Source organism: Gadus chalcogrammus, chromosome 7 (genome assembly GCF_026213295.1).
Source record: "Gadus chalcogrammus isolate NIFS_2021 chromosome 7, NIFS_Gcha_1.0, whole genome shotgun sequence".
In the NCBI taxonomy this organism is placed as follows: Eukaryota; Metazoa; Chordata; class Actinopteri; order Gadiformes; family Gadidae; genus Gadus; species Gadus chalcogrammus.
Window position 1 is genome coordinate 28796822 of NC_079418.1, and position 22974 is coordinate 28819795.

General features: G+C 39.7%; 4 protein-coding genes across 4 annotated transcripts; 2 read left to right on the forward strand and 2 right to left on the reverse strand.

Annotated features, from left to right (window-relative positions):
* Positions 1 to 413: 413 nt before the first annotated feature.
* LOC130386110 (odorant receptor 131-2-like) lies at positions 414 to 1391 on the reverse strand. Its single transcript, XM_056594888.1, has one exon. The coding sequence runs from the start codon at positions 1389 to 1391 to the stop codon at positions 414 to 416; it is 978 nt and encodes a 325-aa protein (XP_056450863.1).
* Positions 1392 to 3783: 2392 nt separating this feature from the next.
* LOC130386111 (odorant receptor 131-2-like) lies at positions 3784 to 4782 on the reverse strand. Its single transcript, XM_056594889.1, has one exon. The coding sequence runs from the start codon at positions 4780 to 4782 to the stop codon at positions 3784 to 3786; it is 999 nt and encodes a 332-aa protein (XP_056450864.1).
* A 3986-nt stretch (positions 4783 to 8768) lies between these two features.
* LOC130386273 (odorant receptor 131-2-like) lies at positions 8769 to 12258 on the forward strand. The gene is made up of 2 exons (XM_056595092.1): positions 8769 to 8819; positions 11154 to 12258. The coding sequence occupies exon 2, from the start codon at positions 11207 to 11209 to the stop codon at positions 12173 to 12175; it is 969 nt and encodes a 322-aa protein (XP_056451067.1). The 5' UTR covers positions 8769 to 8819; positions 11154 to 11206; the 3' UTR covers positions 12176 to 12258.
* Positions 12259 to 17607: 5349 nt separating this feature from the next.
* LOC130386112 (odorant receptor 131-2-like) lies at positions 17608 to 22064 on the forward strand. The gene is made up of 2 exons (XM_056594891.1): positions 17608 to 17995; positions 21148 to 22064. Exons 1-2 carry the CDS (start codon positions 17608 to 17610, stop codon positions 22062 to 22064), a joined length of 1305 nt encoding a protein of 434 aa, XP_056450866.1.
* The last annotated feature ends 910 nt before the right edge of the window (positions 22065 to 22974 follow it).

Below are 22974 nucleotides of genomic sequence, written 5' to 3' on the forward strand. Positions count from 1 at the left end.
CTTTTACTGTAATAGTTGGTGTGTTGGTGTATGTTAAGGTAATAATTTCTACATTATTTCAAATACAGTTGCTGTGTGTTTCCCTTCAGCTAGGGTGTTCATAATGATGGCAACAACTAGAGCAAGATACTTTTTTAGAAATTTGGATTTCTAAAAAGTGGAGATGGTGAATCAGTCATAATTTAGCCGGTTGAAAATAGTTAAATTCTTTACAAATAAATCACTAAATAAGAGCAAAAGCAAAAATGTTTATGCATTTTTCCTTTTCGTTAAATCATTATTTTCCAAAAAAACCTTCCACTGATAAACCATTTATATGGTTTATCTTATAATAGTCCCACTAAGATGGTTCTAACCAAAGCATATTTTTTAGTGCAGAAGTCATAAGAGATGTGCCATCCTAATCGGCTATCCTAGGTTCTTTTTCGGACCTTTGACTTGAGGGGGCCGACCAAGCATCTTATCTGACAACAGATGTTGTTCAGGAGGGCTGGTCTGATGGTTTGGTCCCTGAGGCCATAAATGAGAGCACTGAGACACCTGGGAAATATATTCAAACACACAAAGATTATATTGTACAAACGCACCAAAGTTATTCTGTCCACCTTTCTTGCAATGGCTGTTATAATCATAGAACTGAAGGTGAAGGTTAGTATCAGGACCAACTGAAAGAAATGAAGTAAAACAGTTTTTCTTGCCTTGCTGGCAGAAGCTTTGTCTGATGAGGCTGACCTGGCAACCAGTGTCACACCGACATAAGAAAATAAAATGGCAAGTCCCCCAAATGAAAACACAGAACCGGAATATGCTTCATCTACACGTCTAGACATGGGTGTCAGAAACAGTGCCTCTTTTGAGCAGAAGTCCTTCATTTTCTCATTATATGCATAGTCAGGTCGCCAAACAACAAGTATTAACACCCGTATGAAGATATTGAAATAACAGACTGTCCACACAGCAGCGATGGCTGCTCCTGTGTTTCTGACGGTGACAAGGTCTGCATGTCTCAGAGGAAAGCACACAGCCACATATCTCTCGACGGACATCACTGCCAGAGTAAGAGGAGAGACGGCTTGAACCAAAGTAGAGAGCATTGTTACGAAACCACAAACATACATTGTTAGCTTAAGTCTGCTTACAGCCAGTATGTACATTATCAAACTTAATACAAGATGAGCAGTATCTGAAAAGAGCAAGTTATACAACAGTATGTAACGGGGCGTCTCACAAAAAACTGGCTTGCTCCTCAAGGTGTACAGGAGAACACAGTTCAAGCAGAGGAAATTACAGCCTAACCCCACAGATAAAGCGGTGAACAAAATAAATTCTTGTTGTGCTTGATACTGCAGACCAGCACTTACATTAGCCCTAAAATATCCAGCATCCGGCATTACAGCTGTAATCAAAAAAGTTATTGAACAACAACGTTACAAAGGATAAATAAAAAAAAAAAGATGAAAACATTCATATGTTCCCCCAAATCAACAATATCATGCCGAGAAGCCAAATTATTTAAATTTGAATTAAAAAAACAAGAATTCCCATTCATAAGAGTGTACCAAGTTAGAGTCAACTGAACCGGTGCTGCTCCAGTCCCTGTGTGGTCTGGCCTTTAGCCCTGCTCATCACCGTTTTCCCTGCTCAGAACATATGTCCTCCAGTATGACGCAATTATTTTTTTCTAAATGTGTTACACGGGGGATGAGTTTTGTTTACCCAGGGAAATTACATTAAATCACTATTTTTCCATAGGACTATTCACATGGATTCAAGCAGAGGGAAAACCCGTATTTAACTTAACCCAAAGTAGAACATTCACATTGAATGTATGGTCAATAAAAATGGATAACTTTGTGGGTATCTCCAGATCCACAAATAAAGAATCTTTACTTGTGTTTTTTACAATTATTAAATTGTGGATGCGAAAAAAGCATAAGCAAGGCAAGGCCACTTTATTAATATAGCACTTTTCATACACAAGGCAGACTCAAAGTGCTTCACATATAAACATTGTCATACAATAAAATAATAGATAAGTAAAATAAAACATATGCAAAGAAATGAGTAAAATAGAAAGTGCAATGTATTTAAAATCAGATCAACAGTCTTTCTGGTACCCACATAGGGACTCCAACCCGACCTAAAGGAAATGGGTCTTTTCTCTGGGACTCCAACCCGGATCCTAGTCAATTTCTGCTCTAGGACTCTTTTTCTATTCTAGGACTCTATTCTAGGACTCTAACCCAGAAACACGTTGGGACTATAACCATGAATCAAAGGTCTTTCTCTGGGACTCCAACCCGACCTAAAGGAACTTGGTCCTTTCTCTGGGACTCAAACCCAGATTCTAGGACTCTAACCCAGACAGAACTTAGGTCTCAAACCCTTATCCTTCTCTCTGGTATCAGATCACGTATCTTTCTGGTAAAAATAGAAAATAAAGGGAATGTTATAAAGGCATTTTAGCAATAAAATAGAAAATAAAGGCAAAGTTTAATTTTTTTTTCAGAAAGTGTAATGTATTTAAGATTTAGCAGAAAGCTAAAGCAAACAAAAGTCTTCAGTCTTGTTTTAAAGGTGCTCAGAGTTGGGGCAAGTCTTAAATCCTCTGGGAGTTTATTCCAGCTATTTGTTGCATAATAACTACAATAAATCCTGCATTCCCATGTTTCGTGACTCTGTTGATAATTAATAAATTGGCCTCAGAAGATGTTAGTGGTCTAGAAGGCTTATGCAGTGGAAGCAAATCGGTTAGCAAAGAGCTCTAGATGTCGAGATGTGCACCTGTATATAGCGCTCTATCTCCACAGCTATTTTAAATGCACTATCATAGCTTAGTATTAGAAATTAACACATGAAAACAAGTGTTTTATGAGATTATTATTGTTAAGTAATTTATGAATGAATTATTTAAATCAAAGCATATAACTTGAGTCCTTCAGAAATGTAGTAGTTGGAGGACTTGACGTAACGAAATACTCCACTTTCTCTTCCCCATTAGTACTCTTACTTTAACCCAAATATGTCCATACTCAAGTGCGTCATTTGTTTGTATGGTTATTTCCAATTGCGATATCATCGCCTTCTTGATGCATGCTCTAATGGTTGGTGAGTGATTAAATAATAATCCCCACACCTCTGGTGTGCAGTATTACTCTGCTATATATCAAAATATATCATACTCCAAAGGGCTCTGTTCACACTGCAAGTCCCTCGTTCCCACTGCAAAGATAAGATGTCCTAATCCATGAGCAAATATTTGCTCATATGCGACTCAGATAAATATCTTTTCAGAACATTGTGAATAGCACAAATCCGATGGAACATGATCTATTTCCAATTCGGATTAAGGCCACTTTCATATGTGGTCCAGACTATAATACATGTGCTTTTGCAATGCTACCTCAGTGTGAACAGTTATATCGGAATTCATGCGTCGTTGATGTTACTGTACATTGACATTCCTCACAATTAATATAGCGCTGGCTGGCCTTCTAGTCACTCGGTTTGTATAAACATGAAAAACAGCTGCAATTTTCACACCCAAACAAAGAAATAGGACCTGGGCAATACAAATAAATTGAATATCAAGGCTTGCACTGTCAACAAAGGATACAGTGGTATGTGGCAAAAAGTAAATCAAGGAAACAACTTTCTTATTTTTTCCTTTTTGTTAAATCATTCTTTTCTAAAAATGTTCTTCCACTTAGTGACCTTTTATAGGTCACAACTAAGACATGGCATGCAGAAGTAATGGGAGGTGTGCCATCCCAATCAGCTTCCCTAGGTTCTTTTTCTGAATTTAGTCTTGTTTGGGCCGACCAAGCATCTTAACTGACAACCGATGTTGTTCAGGAGGGCTGGTCTGAGCGTTTGGTCCCTGAGGCCATAAATGAGAGCACTTAGACACCTGGGAAATAGATTCAAACACACAAAGATTATAATGGACAAACGCACCAGAGTTTTTCTGTCCAATTGTCTTGCAAAGGCTGTGAGGATGATAGAATTGAGGGTGAAGGTTAGTATCAGGACCAACTGAAAGAAATGAAGTAAAACAGTTTTTCCTGCCTTTCTGACGGAAGCTTTGTCTGACGAGGCTGACCTGGCAACCAGAGTCACACCAACATAAGAGAATACAATTGCAAGACCCCCAAATAAAAACACAAAACTGGAATATGCTTCATCAAAATGTTTAGTCATTGGTGTCAGAAACATTGCCTCTTTTGAGCAGAAGTCCTTCATTTTCTCATTCAATTCATAGTCAGGTCGCCAAACAAGTATTAACACCCGTATGACGATATTGAGAGAACAGACCGTCCACACAGCAGCAATGGCTGCTCCGGTCTTTCTGATGGTGACAAGGTCTGCATGTCTCAGAGGAAAGCACACAGCCACATATCTCTCAACAGACATCACTGCCAGAGTAAGAGGAGAGATCGATTCAACGTAAATAGAGAACATGGTAAGCAAACCACAAACAGACATTGTTAGCATAAGTCTGCTTACAGCCAGTATGTACAATAACAAACTTAATGCAAGATGAGCAGTATCGGCAAAGAGCAGATTATACAACAGAATGTAACGGGATGTCTCACGAAAAACTGGCTTGCTCCTCAAGGTGTACAGGAGAACACAGTTCAAGCATAGAAAAGTACAGCCTAACCCCACAGAGAAAGTGGTGTACAAAATATATTCTTGATTTTCTAGATATTGCAAACCATTGCTGACATTAGCCCTCAAATGTCCTGCACCGAGCCTTACCGCTGGAACAAAAAAGGCCATGAACAACAATGTTACAAATGATAAAAAAAAAATGAAAACATTCATATGTTCCCTAAACAGACCAAAATCAACAATATCATGTAAAGAAGCTAAATGGTTCAAATTTGAATGAAAACATAAAATCCCATTCATAAAAGTCTAACTTGTTAGAGTCAACTGAAGTGGTGCTGCTCCAGCCCTGTGTGGTCTGGCCTTTTGCCCTGCTCATCCTCCCTGTATATAGATTGTCAATTATTTTAGAACATACGTCATCCAGGATGATGTAACATTTTTTCTCATGAATATATTCAAGGGGGATGAGTATTATTTAGCAATACAAATTACATTAAATCACTATTTTCTATAAGACTATTCACATGGATTCAGGCAGACAAACAACCCCTACTTAACTTGAAATTGTAAGCCTAAGTAGACAATTCACATTGAATGGATGGTCGACAAAATTATATGTTATTTGTGGATATTTACAGATCCACAAATAAAGAATTTTTACTTGTGTCTTGTACAATTATTAAAATGTGGATGCAAAATAGCATAGAGCTCTAGATGGCGATATGTGCACCTGTATATAGCGCTCTATCACCACACCTATTTGAAATGCTCTATCGTAGCTTAGTGTTACAAATGAACACATGAAAACAAGTGTTATTATTAAGATTAAGATTATAAGATTATTATTATTATGTAATTTATGAACAAATTATTTAAACCGAAGAATATTGAATAACTTGAGTCCCTCAGAAATATTACAGGATAGAGGACTTGACGTAACGAAATACTCCACTTTCTCTTCCCTATTATTACTCTTACTTTAACCCAAATATGTCCATACTCAAGTGCGTCATTTGTTCTAATGGTTATTTCCTATTGCGATATCATCGCCTTCTTAATGCATGCTCTGATGCATTGGTTCTCAAAGTGCGGCCCGCAGAAACATTCCTGGCGGCCCGCAATGACATACAGATGTAAGTAAAAAAATAATATATATATATATATATACATTTATTTTATTTTATTATTAGGTCAAATTTAATTTAATTAAAATTTAATAAATATAAAGAAAACTTTGAGAACCCCTGCTCTAATGGTTGGTGAAGGATTAAATGAAAATACAAGTTCCGCTCATATGAACTCTTTTTTCAGAACAGTGTGAACAGCACAAATCCAGTGGTACTAAATTTATTTCCCATTCTGATTGAGGCGACTTTCATATGTGGTCCTGACTATAATACACCTCTGTGTTTTTGCAATGCTACCTCAGTGTGAACAGTTATATCGGAATTCACGTGTCGTTGGCGTTACTGTACATCGACATTCCTCACAATTAATATAGCGCTGGCTGGCCTTCTAGTCACTCGGCTTATACAAACATGAAAGACAGCTGCGATATTAACACCCAAACAAAGAAATCTGACCTTTGCAATAAAAACAAATTGTGTATCAACGCTTTTAATGTCAACAAAGGATAAAGTGGCATGTAGGAAATATGGTAATGGCAATCAAGGAAACAACTTTCTTATTTTTACTTTTTTGTTAAATCATTCCTTTCCACATTTAGACTTCCACATGGTGACCTTTTATAGGTCAACACTAAGACTTAGCATGCAACAGTAATGGGAGGTGTGCCATTAAACAAGTGTTAATTTGCGAATTTACTGTCCAGACAATACTATTGTGGCTGTGCTAATGGGTTGTGTATGTTCGTGGTACCCATTTCAGCTCACTAATGTGGAGGAATCAAGAACACTCAAATCGATTAATTTTCCATCTAGTGGGTCATTCATGAGCGCACTGTGCAGAGTTTTGAAAGCAACCACTGATGTATTAATTAAACTGTTAAAACTACAGGCCTTTCTTCTAGATCAGTCATGGAAAACTAGAACATTGCAAGTTTACATCCACATTAAGGATCAACAACAACCAAGGAGAAAGGAGACTCTTAACTTTCTTGTTGCTTAGAAGCAACCAGTCAAACTTGTGGGATGCTAATACCCAAGGAAGTACAGAATGTCATCAGGGATCCATCAGGGCCGATGGGCTTCTGTACACTCTCTGCAGGGAGGTAATGATTTATAAAATGTAAACCATTCCCCTGCTACCTCATTAGGAAACATTAAATATTAAAATGCTTACCAATCCGTTCATAAAGTTTTTAGTAAATATGTGTTGCATTATAGTTTTTTGTATTGAGGGGAAAAGGATTTAGATGTTGTGTGTTACCCCTGGCCACACTACCAGAGGGAGGCACAGGGAACAAAGTGCCATTGTCAATAGACATGTTTACAGTTTGTTAACTTTGATGAATTACATAGATTTGTGTGCACATTTTGCCAATGACAGAATGGCGAATTGTAATAGTTTATAAATATATGCATGGGCATGAGCTACCAAAGATCTGAAATTCTACCAAAACAAATTTACTTTGACAAACGGAGACTAACTTTCTGATCCATCTGCAATAAGTCAGTGGGCAGAAGACAGAAACCCTTCATGTTTAAAAGCTTAAAAGGCACAAGAAGCTTACGACTGCGTTATCTTTGGTCATCCACAGAATGTCAAATACCATAAACTCAGAGTTTCCTGTTTTAAAATGTTATCCTCCTCAGCTAAATTTTTTTTATACTCTGCTGGTAGAATATCAGTTCTCACAACCCAACATACAATGTATACAACTTGATAGCCTGTCGCAATGAAAGGGGCAGAATGTCGCTTCAGCTGCACGAATGTGTGCTCATATTTCTTTGGTGTAAGCTGAGGAAAATAGGCAATCACCCAGCTGAGGCCCAGAGCTAATCAAGGCTGTGTGGCCTCAAGAAACAATTTATTTGATTGAAAAGCGTTGTTTATAAGAAACAGTATTAGGGCCGCGCGACAACATTTAAAAGCGCCCGTGGGTTTGGAGTAATCTTAAAAAGTTTGAATTAAAGTCTGAACAATTCGAAACCCAAAAAATTGAATCCATAACCTTATTATTGCATATGTTGAGTAAATATTATTACATTTACATTAAATACATCGGCCTCTATTTAATTCCTGATCCTTATATATGTATTTAGTCTATTTATATTATTAGTGCATAACATCCAAACAAAATGCATTCCTTTAGGTGCATCTAAAATGAAGATCAACAAGAACTAGTGTGAGAGTTGATTCCTTGACTTTCTTGTTTAGAAACTCAAACTCAAACTGTCTATACCCCAGGCGAGGTCTTTGGGGATCCATCAGAACTGATTCTCCCTCTGCTGGGAGGTAAGGGTGCGAGTTCATGCTGTGTAACCCAGTCCCCTGCTTACTCATTTGAACACATTAAATATTAAAATGCTCAGCGATCAGTTAATAAAGGTCTTGAGTAAATATTTACAGGTTGAAGATGTTTTTGTTATTTAGGGAATTAATGTAAATATCTACCCAACAGACACCAAATTAAATGTGTTTTCTTTAACAAAGTTTTAAAAAGCAGATGGTAGGTTTGAAGTAGGAACAAGTTAAACCACCATTAATGGTATAAAAACGACCATGAAATAATAGGAAACAATTTTATTTATTAAATGTAAAATTACGAACCAGACTTTTTATACAATCACACAGCAGGCTTTGCAATACAAAATATTGTATTGAGTTTTGTTGTGCCAAAAGACTTGTAGAAATGTATTGTTCATTTACTGTATTACCAAGACTACTACCACTCCCCGGACAAAATGGTCCTAAAAGTCCCTGATCTTCACCATGAACCTCATCCCCAGCCCTGATCGAACAACTAATGGCCATAACACACACAGGGCCCTATCTTGCATCCGACTTTAGGGTTGGGTATCGTTTGGGTTTTATCCGATACCGGTGCCATACTCTGTACTTTTCAAACGGTTCCGGTGCTAAAACGGTTCTCAAACCGGTACTTAAAAAAACGAAACGGCACACACTTGCATTAAGCAGAAAGTCAGCGGACACAGTTGAATGGCAACGGTGTTTGCTAGCCTACTTGATATGCAAGATTTACGGTTGGCATCCAATTACTCGACTTCCCCGAAGAGGCTGCTGTGAGTGCTGTGACTGATACATATCTTTTTAAAATGACAAATAATTGTAATGACCCACTGAAAGCAGGCAGGCACGCATCATGGCGCAACATTACTGCCAAAGTCATATTAAGTAATATAACTCATGTGCGCAAGGCAGCCACAGGAGACGCCAACATTGTTTTCAACCGCTCGGTACCGCGCTGTATTAATCCCCAAGTTTTGAAAAGAAAAAGTATTTGAAGCGAATAACGACTCTGTTTTTGATTTGGTTTTTGAACAGCAAGTTTTGGATGCATGCATCCAAAACAACACGTTCATTCACGTTCACCCACTACAGCCTGCCGATCTTCAATTGACAAGTCCGTCCTGAGTCTCGAGGCGCCAATAGGCTTTATGGTTTATATGTTTGAAAGCCGTGACACACTCTTTTACCAGTTGGCCTGAAATACCACGCCTCGCAGTCATGGACCTATAAAGAAAGTCGTAGTCGTACCATGCTTGTTTACCGCAACATTGAGAAGGGTCCCGTCTGAAACAGAGTCGCGCAGCGCTGCGTTCCGAACGTTGTGTAATCAAATACACCGGTATGGCGGTAGGCTATATAAAAAAATCATATCCTAACGAAAATACACACCGTTATTCAGTTAGTACCTGTATAGCGCCCAGCAGTAACGCAAGTTGACGCCGCAACACCATGGGGGCGGGGCAAGGGGCGTTAAAAAACGTCAGGCACCGTTATGAGGAACCGAAATGTGCGTTCTTATTCGATCTCGTTACAACCGTTTACGTCGGAACCGGTTCCCTACTGGAACCGAGTTTCGGTGCTCAACCCATAATCACTGGCACATGTGTCGTTGCTAGCAACTGGCGCAGAGCGTTATTTTCCCTCCTGTGCCACGCGTCGGTAAATTAGGGGATGATCTTGCGCCCCAAGGGGGCGGTTCGGCGAAAGGAGGAGGCCTGTTCTGGCGCAAACGTTCCCTGGTGCTATTATGCAGTTTCAGAAACCACTTGCGCCGCAAACCAGGAAATAGCTGGTTTAAAGTCAGTGGCGCGTTGTTCAGATGCTATTTTAAAACAGCGAAATCGCCATAGAACCGCCCACAAAGCTATATTGCACTTGGCGCTTCTCACTTGCGTTACAGACCGTTAAAATAGGGCCCACAGATAGGACATTCCACTTGCTCAAAACATTGTTTCCCAAATGAACACAAAACAATGAAATATTAGTTTAATGTATTCTCAACCATTTTCATCTCATAATTTCTTCATTGCCAGCTCCAACATTTCAAAATCAATTCAGATTGGACCTTTAAAAACGTATTAGCATGCACAGAGTATAAAGCAATGCTTAAATTGATCAGTAATTATCAATGTTTTTAAGTCACCCCCAGCTAATCGTTCAGACAGTAGATAGGTTCTCCTTTATTACCATGCGTCAAACTCCAAATAGAACCAACTCAACTCGACAAAAATAGATGCAAATCTTGGCCTTTTCCCATCATAAGCCTACAGCGGAAAGGTGATTACAATAATGTTATTAGGCTTGCTTTCAGACCATTCTTGATTGAATGGATTAAACATGTATTTGTTACAAATAGATTAGCTTTTGATGGCGAACTTTCAAAAGGTACATGTTGATTTATTTTCAGGAAGATTTTGTTTGTGTTAGACCAAAAAAAAAGAAATCCATCCACACACAAAAATGCAATACATTAAAATTGACTCACACCTTTGGAGTAAATTCAGACAAAATATCATGTGCGTGTATACTAAAGCTCCCACATGCCAATAAAACAATTCATAATATTGATGTGATCAAAGATTTGTGAACTGACATATTTGAACCTTGCATTGTGAGTCCCAGACCTGCTTTTGCACGTGGCGATCTCATCCTGTCAACAGACTGACGACACACTTTGGGGGGTGGAGTAAATCATGAATGATGAAATGATGGATGGAGGTTTGATCTAAATATTTCAGGACAATTTATAAAATAAACATTCTCCTCTTCACTCAGCAGTCCTCAGAAGTTGATCACTTCTATAACCCAAACATTTTGTGTAATCTTGTTTTGTTGTTATATAAGTACTATTTTTTGCCTTTTTTGTATTAGTGGGATTATTACAATACAATTTAGTTTTTTCAATGTACTGGTATTCCTGCATTATGGGTTTCTTTCGTGGTTCTTCCTCTGAGCATGATGTTAGAGGTCTATAACCACTATCTGAATTTCTGCTTTTCACAATTACATGAAAAGTAAGAACCCGTCCAAATATCTTGATCATGGACATTATGTCCCTGTGTGTGCTTTTCTGTTTATGTGTCTTAACGTTATATTTGTATATATAGTGTCACTCTGCTTTCAGATGGGAACTTCCTACATTCTGACTTGAGACAAGGCCATGCCGAATGACTTCAGACTACAACAGAACTCTTCTACATCCAACGGGAGCACAGAGAATAAGGCGGGAGTTAATGTTGTCGTTTCTTTCATCCCATGCGTCATCTTCCTCTACATAAACTGTGTGATGCTGTACACACTGAGAAGCAAGCCTGTGTTCCGTGAGACCTCCCGTTACCTCCTGCTCTACAACCTCCTATTGGCTGAAACCTTACAGATGGCATTGGCTCAGATGATGTTTCTAATCGCTGTTGGCATGGTGTTAATGACACGCTTAGTGTGCCTTCTAGTTTTTATACCGACCATAATTACCACCGTCATATCACCGTTCAACCTGGCACTGATGTCTTTGGAAACATATGTAGCTGTATGTTTCCCTCTGAAGCACGCAAGCATCGTCACGGTCCCCACCACATATGGGGCCATAGCCGTGGTGTGGGCCATCAGCCTTGCTAACATGTTGGTCAAAGTTATCATGTTAAAGTTTCTTGATGCCAGACCCTTTGGTCAGTTCATGAGCATGCTCTGCACTGAGACCAATATATTCCAGTTGAAAATATTCTCAGAGTTTGAGAGCGGTTTTGTGTGTGCTCAGTTTGTGTCGGTGGGCCTGATAATTATCCTTTCCTATGTGGGAGTGATGGTGGCGGCCAAGGCCGCCACTATTGACAAAGTGTCAGCCAATAAGGCTTCCAAGACAGTCCTGTTGCACATGATTCAGATGGGCCTGAGTCTGTCATCTACCTTTGTAAACATGATATTGACAGGCCTCCATGGGAAAGTAGATGTTATCACTTTCAGGCATCTTCGGTTTTCTCTGTTTGTTTGCCTCATCAACCTCCCCAGGTGTCTTAGTTGTCTGATTTACGGCTTGAGGGATAAAATGATCAGACCAATCTTAATACGACACCTCAGATTAGGAATTAATTTTAAAATGTACAATTTTCACACTCACGATGTTAATCGATAAGCAATCTTTCACCTTCAAGTAATTTGCTGAATAATATTTCAGAATACAACATCAAATGTATACTATCATACACTCATTCAATTCTCTAGGTAATATTTTTCGGTTTTAAAAGAGTTTAAAAAATATTAATTTTGAATAACCGATATAGCTTAACTTTTCCATATTTTAGCAACCTTATTTTAGCATGTATGCATCTGACATGTACAGCCTAAGGCCTATACTTCAGTAAAATGTATTTCCGTTTTTTATAGATATATTAAGTCTATATTGAGTCTAAAATTAAGATGAACAAGAATCTGTGTGAAAGTAGATTTAAACTTTCTTGTTTAGAAACTCCAACTCAAACCTTGTATACCCAAGGCGGTACAGAATGTTTGTCATGTTGTAGATGAGCTTTTTTATCCTCTGCTGGGAGGTAAGGGTGTGAGTTCAGGCTATGTAACCCAGTCCCCTGATAAGTCGTTTGAAAACATTAAATGTTAAATTGCTCACCAATCAGTTAATAAAGGTCTTGAGTAAATATTTACAGGTTGAATATGTTTTTGTTATTGAGAGAATGGATGAAAATGTCTACCAGACAAACAACTAAATAAAAGTGTTTAAGTAGTACAACAACGTTTTAAAAAGAAGATGGTAGGTTTGAAGTAGGAACAAGTAAAACCACCACTAATGGTATGAAAAGGACCATCATATATTAAGACACATTTACATTTTATTTATACAATGTAAAATTACAAACCAAACTTTTTATTCAATCACAGTAGGTTTGTAATTTAAAAGTTTGCATTCACCAGATTTCATTGTAGCGAAAAAAGGAATCCATTAATTTTTTTATATTGTCGTAGCAAACAAATCTATTGTTGTGTTTGTTAACTATATTACCAAGTCTGCTATATATTTTGACCACTCCTGGGACAAAATGGTCCTAAAAGACCCTGATACCTCCATGAACCTCATCCCCAGTCCTGATCATACATAGATTGCTAATGTCCATAACACACACAGAGATAATGCATTCCATTTGCTCACAACACAGGCTACAGGTTAAAGGAACCACAAACTGAGTTTAAAATATAGGCTTGATTGCATGAATCTCAAATGAACACACGAGAAGGAAATATTAGTGTATTGTTTTCTCAGCAGGTTTAATCTCATACGTTTTTAATTTCCAGCTCCACCTTGGTAAGCACGATACTGACAGGCCTCCATGGGAAAGTAGATGTGAACACTTTCAGGAATCTTCGGTTTTCTCTGTTTGTTTGCCTCATCAACCTCCCCAGGTGTCTTAGTTGTCTGATTTACGGCTTGAGGGATCAAATTATCAGACCGATCTTAATACGACACCTCAGATTAGGAAATAATTGCGAAATATTCAAGTTTTACACTCAATATATAAATCAATAAGCGACCTTTCACCTGCTAACAGTAACCTTCATTATGTTACGGAACACAACCGACAATTTAGACTATAATACACTTAATGCATTTTCTGCAAATTTCTCGGTTTTAAAGGTGTTAAATATCTAAAATAATTTAAAGGTGCCATGACATGCTATTTTATGGATGCTGTAATATAGGTATTAGTGGGCCACTAACACAGTATTCAAAGAAGTTCCCGAAATTCAGCCGTGGTGCAGATTTACAGCAACTCCAAGCCAGTCGCACATTGATCTTCTCCCAAATGCGCTGTTTTGGTGCCTGTAGCTATAATGCAAATGAGGAGGAGCGAGGCGGGTCAAGGAGGAGGGTGGGGGTGTGGCCCTGAGCAGCTTGCAGCCACGGTACCATGCATTCTGTTTACAGTGGATGTATCGCAATGGTGAGGCGCACACAGCCTTTAGCCGTGTTCTGTAAATATTCTAGAACACACGTGAGTCCTGGAGCTCTATATCTAAATAATATCATATACATAGATATCTATTTCATATAATCTATATTATCACGGCCAAAAGCTGTGTGAGCCGATATTATGAATCTCAAACGACCGCTCTTCCTGGTTCTTCCACGTCCACATCAATCTGAAGTAGACTGAACCGCGACATGGAGGAGAAAGGGATTGTTGCCGGGCAGCGCTTAGGCACCTCCGCCTCCTGCAGCGCCGAGGCGGTGGTCCCTCGGCAGTGCTCCCTCGGCAGCGGGAAGCGGGGCTCAAGCGGGAGCGGGATTCGCGGCCAGCAATCCCTTTCTCCTCCATGTCGTGGTTCATGTTCTTGAGGGAGTCAAAGCCAAAGTTCCTTTCCCCCAATTCATTCTCAACCATGGCTGAGATAACCCTCACTACGAGTCCCGTTGTAGAAATACCAGAGATGAAGGTCCGACGTGTTATGCGCCATAACACCAAAAGCAGAACGGTTATCCAAATAACAAGGAAGTATACAACACTTGCGTTACAGTCCTGGAGCTCTATATCTAAATAATATCATATAATACATAGATATCTATATCATATAATACATATTATCACGGCAAAAAGCTTAGTGCGCCTCCAGACGATATTATGAATCACAAACGACTTCGTCGGGACGTCTCTGGTTCTTTCACTTTCACATCAATCTGAAGTAGACTGAACCGCACGCTGCCTGCTGCCGGCTGCCCGCTACCAGGCGGTGGTGCTTCGCGGCGACGGTGCCTCGCGGCAACCGGCGGCTTGTCGCAGTTCATGTACTTCAGGGAGTCAAAGCCAAAGTTCCTTTCCCCCAATTCCTTCTCAACCATGGCCGAGATAACCCCCACTAGAGTCTCGTTGTGGAAATACAAGAGACGTCAAAGAACCGACAAGAAACACTTGCATTACAGTGTGTATTCCCACACACACACACACACATGTGGCGCTCGCACGGTTGTGTCTCAGGGTGCACTCACACTAGGCCATCTGGCCGTGGCCGTGGCCGTTTTCACACCTTTCACAACCGTGCTCAAATCTGCCAGTGTGAGTGTGGCCAGTCTGGCCAGGCCAGGCTAATTTGGCCACTTGGGAGAGGTGTGCTGCTACGGTACGGGCCGCTACGGTACAGATGCTAATGAGCCGACACGCGCACACGCGCGGCTACGCAACCTGAGCTGGATGACGTATAGTCCATGCGACGACCACGGACATAATAAAGGCGACGAGCCTTCTTTCTCATTAAATGGTAAACATTTATCCAAATAAGCAACAGACTCAGCAAAGTGCGAACTGTGTTCTTTGTGTTATTGTCCATGTTGTTAAAACTCTGACTGGCGGCAGACTTTATTATGGTCCATGCAGCGGACGCTTGGTGATGACGTGTTATTTACGACGTGATGACGTATGTACAAGAGCCTACCGTGGCCAGGCCACAGTTGCGACGGCCAACGGCCACGGCCAGGGCCAGATGGCCTAGTGTGAGTGCAGGCCAGAGAACAATGGGGCCATTTGAGCACGGTTAGGTGTGAAAACGGCCAACAGCAAGGCCAGATGGCCTAGTGTGAGTGCACCCTCATTGGCGGGCCAAATTCTCTGGGCGGGCCAGGGAATTCAAAATCAGCGCGCTTGAGCCTCCGTTTTTTCAAAGGCGAGCAGAAAACCTAGTGTGAGTGTTACGCCGAACGCAAGTTTTAGCCAGTGGGGGACCAGAGGCAGGCTAGGGGAACTCATATTAATGTTAGAAAACCTCATAAAGTGAGATTTTCATGCCATGGCACCTTTAAAGTAACTACTTTAACTTCACTTCTCCATATTCCAGCAACTCAAACCAAATCTCAGAATACATCAACGTCATTCTTGGATGAATGCATCTGACAGGAAGAGCAAGTACATAGGCCTTTACTTCAGTAAAATGTATTCCTGTTTCTTATAGAATATTTTGGTCTATTTGTATTTTTTGTGGTAGACAAGTGCATTTACTATTGCCTAGTAGACTACTAGTCAGGGTGACGAAAGGAGAACTACAGATGGAGGAAAAAGGGTTACTGGAGGACAGGGAAAACGGGCTAGACTTAGGATAACGCTGGTAGGACAGACACTAACTGAGTAGTGGTAAACGACGAACTAGCGCCGGCTGATTGCAGATCCCTGGCTGAAGTAGGGAACGGTGATTGTAGATTGCAGACAGGTGTGTAGAGGGAGTGAGGACCAGTGGCGCCAAGCGGCCACTAGATGGGGGTGTTGGACCGTGTGGCAGGACGTGGCGTAAGATAATCATTCAAACAGTAGATAGGTTCTCCATGCGTCAAACTCCAAATAGACGAACTGAACTCAACAAAGAAAATGCAAATCTTGGCCTTTTCTCATCATAAGCCTAAAGTGGAAAGATGATTACAATAATATTATGCTTGCTCTCAGACCATGCTTGACAGCAGAATTAAATATGTATTGGTCACTAACAGATAAGCTGTTGATGGCAAACCTTTAAAAGATACACGGCTACTTATTTAAAGGAAAATTATATTGTGGGGTCGGACCAAAAACATTCATCCACAATCATCCACATACAGTCAAACATGAGTAAAAAAAAAATCGTCTCAGAGCTTTGCAGTAAATGCAGAGCAAATGTCAAGCACATTTTCTTCACTAAAAACTACCACATGGCAATTAAAAAAGTGATTGATATTGATTTGATCAAAGATTTGTGCACTGAAAACTCTTAACCCCTGTATTTTGAGTCACCTGACATCCTGTCAAGAGACCGATGACACATTTGTTTTTGTGGCACTGTTATTTCATAAGCACATAGTTGCTGGGGGCGTGGGGGTCATTAATGATGTATGAATTGATGTATGAAGAGGTCGGTAAATATTTCAGGACAATTTATAAAAGAGACATTCTCCTCTTCACCAAGCAGTCCTTAGGATTTTACCTGAAGTTCACCCAAACCCTGAGATTGTTTTGTTGTAGCCTTTCTGGAATGCTGGTATTCCAGCATTAAGTGGTTGTTTATTGGACCTTCCTCTGAACATGATGTAAGGTGAATAAGTGCTTTTCACAACTAAATTAAAAATGAAGAATCATTCCGAAATGATTGATCATGGATGTTATGGACCTGTATATGTTTGTCTAAGCATAATCTTTGTATATAATGTCTTTCTGCTTTCAGATGGGAACTCCCTACAATCTGACTTGAGAGAAGACCATGCAGAACGAATTCCAACTGCAACAGAACTCTTCTCCCTCTGACGGGAAGGAGGAGGACATGGCGGGAGTTTGGGTTGTCTTCTCTATTATCCCATGCGTCATCTTCCTCTACATAAACTGTGTGATGCTGTACACACTGAGAAGCAAGCCTGTGTTCCGTGAGACCTCCCGTTACCTCCTGCTCTACAACCTCCTATTGGCTGAAACCTTACAGATGGCATTGGCTCAGATGATGTCTCTACTAAACATTGGCATGGTGTTCATGACACGCTTAATGTGCCTACTAGTCCTTATACCCACGATAATTACCACTATCACATCGCCGTTCAGCCTGGCCGTGATGTCGTTGGAGAGATATATGGCCGTGTGTTTCCCTCTGAGGTACGCCAGCATCGTCACGGTCCCCACCACATATGGGGCCATAGCCGTGGTGTGGGCCATCAGCTATGCCAACATGTTGATCAGAGTTATCATGTTAACGGCTCTTGATTCCAGACCCTTTGGTCAGTTCATGGACATTCCCTGCGGTAAAAACCCCATATTCCAGTTGAAAATATTCTCTGAGTTTGAGAGTGGTTTTGTCTGTGCTGAGTTTGTGTCGGTGGGCCTGATAATTATCCTTTCCTACGTGGGAGTGATGGTGGCGGCCAAGGCCGCCTCCACTGACAAATTGTCAGCCAATAAGGCTTCCAAGACAGTCCTGTTGCACATGATTCAGCTGGGCCTGAGTCTGTCGTCTTCCTTGGTAAGCACGATACTGACAGGCCTCCATGCGAAAGTAGATGTGATCACTTTCAGGCATCTTCGTTTTTTTCTGTTTGTTTGCCTCATCATCCTCCCCAGGTGTCTTAGTTGTCTGATTTACGGCCTGAGGGATCAAATTATCAGACCGATCTTAATACGACACCTCAGACTAGGAATTAAAATGCTAAATATCCAAGTTATCCACCCAAGATATTAATCAATAAGCGACCCTTCACCTGAGTCAGTGGTATGTGCTCACATTATACCACTGTGAAGGGGGTCGCCGGCCCTCCGCTGCACGTGGGGGCCGGACAACGCCCCTTAACAGTGGTATAATGAGCACATACCACAGCCTGGCGTGATCTATTGCTTAACTATAATACACTTAATAAATTCTCTGCACATTTTTTCGGTTTTAAGGTGTTAAATAAAGAAAGTAATTATTTAACAACTTAAATAATTACTTATTTAAGGTGTTAAATGCCACATGTGACATTATAGTGCATTATACCCTTTTTAAATGGACATTTGACTCGACCGTATAATCATGAAATAATTCAAAAATACATGTAAATACTCAACGTTAGTTAGGAGAAGTGAAGGAAAACTACTTTTGCTTCACTTCTCCATATTCCAGCAACTCAAACCAAAACTCAGAATACACTAACCTTATTCTTGTATGAATCCATCTGACAGGAAGCAAGTACATAGGCCTTTACTTCAGTAAAATGTATTCCTGTTTCTTATAGAATATTTTTGTATATTTGTATTTTTTTGGTAAGCAAGTGCATATACAATTGCATCCAAACAAAATACATTCCTTAAGGTGCTTCTTAAATTAAGATCAATAAGAACCATGTGAAAGTACATTCTTGAAATGTTTGATTAGAAACTGCATCTCAAACTTTTATACCCAAGGCGTTAGAGCTTCTTCACCCTCTGCTGGGAGGTAAGGCTGCATGTTCATGTTGTGTAACCCAGTCCCCTTCTAAGTCGTTTTGAACATATAGAATGTTACAATGCTTGCTTATCAGTAAATAAAGGTTTTGAGTTAATATTTACATGTTGAACATGTGTTTCTGTTATTGAGGGAATGGATGTAAATGTCTACTAGACAGACAACAGACAACCAAATGAAATGTGTTTCCTGTAAGTATCACAAAAAGGTTTTACCACAACGGCCAATGGAAGGAGATGGAGGTGTGTAGTAGGAACAAGTTAACCACTAATGGTATATAAAGGAGCATGAGATGTTTAGAAATATTTACATTTAATTAATTACATTCAAAATGAAATGCCAAACCTTTTATACAATCAAAGCAATTTAAAATATTGCCTTTAAAGGATTTCATTGTACCAAAACACTTATGGTTATTTTTTTATATTGTCGGAATATAGAAATCTATTGCTGTGTTTGTTTACTATATTACTAAGGCTGCTATGTATCTTGACTACTTCTAGGAAAGATGGCCCTAACTGTCCCTGATACCCCCATGAACCTCATCCAAAGTCCTGATCATACGTAGAACGCTGAATGGGTCACGGTTAGCGGGTGGCAGGCAGGCAGGTAGGACCCAATCGCAGACAGTTCAGGTAAAAGGATAATTTATTAACTCAAAAGGCAAGGAACACGGGTGACGCAGGGAACACAGGTAGGACACACTCAGCACAAACTAAAATGATCAGACAAGGAGCAAAGGAAAGACAAGGGCTTAAATACCAAACACACACAGGGCACGCAACGAGTAACAGCTGAAACACATAAGGGGAGGGAGCAGTAATCACACAGGAGGGAAACCTGACATGGGGAGAAACAAGACTGATACCAAAGTAAAACATGTAACACACCAAAACAAGACAAGGAAACCGACAGACCATGACAGAATGGCCATAACACACACAGCTAATGAATTCCATTTGTTCACAACATAGGCGAGAGTCAATGGCACCACAAACTGAGTTCAAAATATGGGATCGATGTCATGAATCTCAAATTAAGACAAGACATGAAATAGTACTTTAATGTCAAAAGTTTTATCTAGTATTTTTTCATTTCCAGCTCCGTCACATCAAAATAAATTCAGATTGGACCTTTTCAAATGTATTAGCGTGCACACAGTATGAAGCAATGCTTCCATTAAGCAGAAATTAAGAATGCATTAAGTCACCCCAGCTAATCTTACAAACAGTAGATAGGTTCTTCTTTATTACAATGCGTCAAACTCCAAATAGAACCAACTGAACAGGACAGAAAAAGACGCAAATCTTTGCCTTTTCCCATCATATGCCTACGGTGGAAAGATTATTAATTGATTGCAATAATGTTGTTATGCTTGCTCTCAGACCATGCTTGATAGCAGAATTATGTTTTTCTTTGTCACAAACAGATTAGCCTTTGGTGGAGAACCTTTAAAGATACATGGTTGCTTATTCAAAGGAACATTTTATTTGTGTTGGGATTAGACTAAAAACATTTATCCAGATACAAACATGACGAAAAAAAATCAAATCATCCCAGTAGTAAATGCATAGCAAATACCAAGCACGTTTATACAAAAACTACCACATGGCAATTAAAAAGTGAATGATATTGATTTTATCAAAGATTTGTGAACGGACAACTTGCATTTTGAGTCACCTGCTATCCTGTCAAGAGACCGATGAAAAAATGTTTTTTTGTTGCACTGTTATTTCATAAGCAGGGACATGCTGGTGGGTGGGGCTCCAGTCCTTAATGATGTATGAATTGATACATGAGTTCTAAGTATTTCAGTACAATTTATAAAAGAGACATTCTCCTCTTCACTCAGGAGTCCTAAGGAGTTTAACCAGGAGTTCACTCAAACTCTGAGATTGTTTTGTTGTAGCCTTTTTGGTATTCTGGTAATTCTGCATCATGGGTTTGTTTAGTTGACTTTCCTCCGAACATGATGCAAGGTGAATAAGTGCTTTTCACGATTACAATAAAAAAAAAGAATAATTTCAAATACATTGATCAAGGATGTTATGTCCCTGTGTGTTTTTTCTAAACATAATCTTTGTATATGATGTCATTCTGCTTTCAGATACATTCTGACTTGAGAGAAGGCCATGCAGAACCAATTCCAACTGCCACAGAACTCTTCTCCCTCTGAAGGGAACGGAGAGTACCTGGAGGGATATCGGGTCGTCTTCTCTATCATCCCATGCGTCATCTTCCTCTACATAAACTGTGTGATGCTGTACACACTGAGAAGCAAGCCTGTGTTCCGTGAGACCTCCCGTTACCTCCTGCTCTACAACCTCCTATTGGCTGAAACCTTACAGATGGCATTGGCTCAGATGATGTCTCTACTAAACGTTGGCATGGTGTTCATGACACGCTTAATGTGCCTACTAGTCCTTATACCGACGATAATTACCACTATCACATCGCCGTTCAGCCTGGCCGTGATGTCGTTGGAGAGATATATGGCCGTGTGTTTCCCTCTGAGGTACGCCAGCATCGTCACGGTCCCCACCACATATGGGGCCATAGCCGTGGTGTGGGCCATCAGCTATGCCAACATGTTGATCAGAGTTATCATGTTAACGGCTCTTGATTCCAGACCCTTTGGTCAGTTCATGGACATTCCCTGCAGTAAAAACCCCATATTCCAGTTGAAAATATTCTCTGAGTTTGAGAGTGGTTTTGTCTGTGCTGAGTTTCTGTCGGTGGGCCTGATAATTATCCTTTCCTACGTGGGAGTGATGGTGGCGGCCAAGGCCGCCTCCACTGACAAATTGTCAGCCAATAAGGCTTCCAAAACAGTCCTGTTGCACATGATTCAGCTGGGCCTGAGTCTGTCGTCTTCCTTGGTAAGCACGATACTGACAGGCCTCCATGGGAAAGTAGATATGATCATTTTCAGGCATCTTCGTTTTTTTCTGTTTGTTTGCCTCATCATCCTCCCCAGGTGTCTTAGTTGTCTGATATACGGCCTGAGGGATCAAATTATCAGGCCGATCTTATTACGACACCTCAGACTAGGAATTAAAATGCTAAATATCCAAGTTATCCACTCAAGATATTAATCAATAAGAGACCCTTCACCTGCTAACAATGAACTTAATTATGCTACGGAACACAACATAAAATGTAAACTATAATACACTTAATAAATTCTCTGCACTTTTTTTCGGTTTTAAGGTGTTAAATAAAGAAAGTAATTTAAAGTAACTACTTTTGCTTCACTTTTCCATATTCCAGCAACTCAAACCAAAACTCAGAATACACTAACCTTATTCTTGTATGAATGCATCTGACAGGAAGCAAGTACATAGGCCTTTACTTCAGTAAAATGTATTCCTGTTTCTTATAGAATATTTTTGTATATTTGTATTTTTTTGGTAGTCAAGTCGATATACAATTGCATCCAAACAAAATACATTCCTTAAGGTGCTTCTTAAGTTAAGATCAACAAGAACCATGTGAAAGTACATTCTTGAAATGTTTGATTAGAAACTGCATCTCAAACTTTTATACCCAAGGCGTTAGAGCTTCTTCACCCTCTGCTGGGAGGTAAGGCTGCATGTTCATGTTGTGTAACCCAGTCCCCTTCTAAGTCGTTTTGAACATATAGAATGTTACAATGCTTGCCTATCAGTAAATAAAGGTCTTGAGTTAATATTTACATGTTGAACATGTGTTTCTGTTATTGAGGGAATGGATGTAAATGTCTACTAGACAGACAACAGACAACCAAATGAAATGTGTTTCCTTTTAGTATCACAAAAAGGTTTTAACACAACGGCCAATGGAAGGAGATGGAGGTGTGTAGTAGGAATAAGTTAAACCCTCATTAATGGTATATAAAGGAGCATGAGATGTTGAGAAACATTAACAATTAATTATTTACATTCAAAATTAAAAGCATAACTTTTTATTCAATCAAAGTAGACTTTGCAATTTAAAATATTGCATTCAGGGGTGTTTCTACCAAAA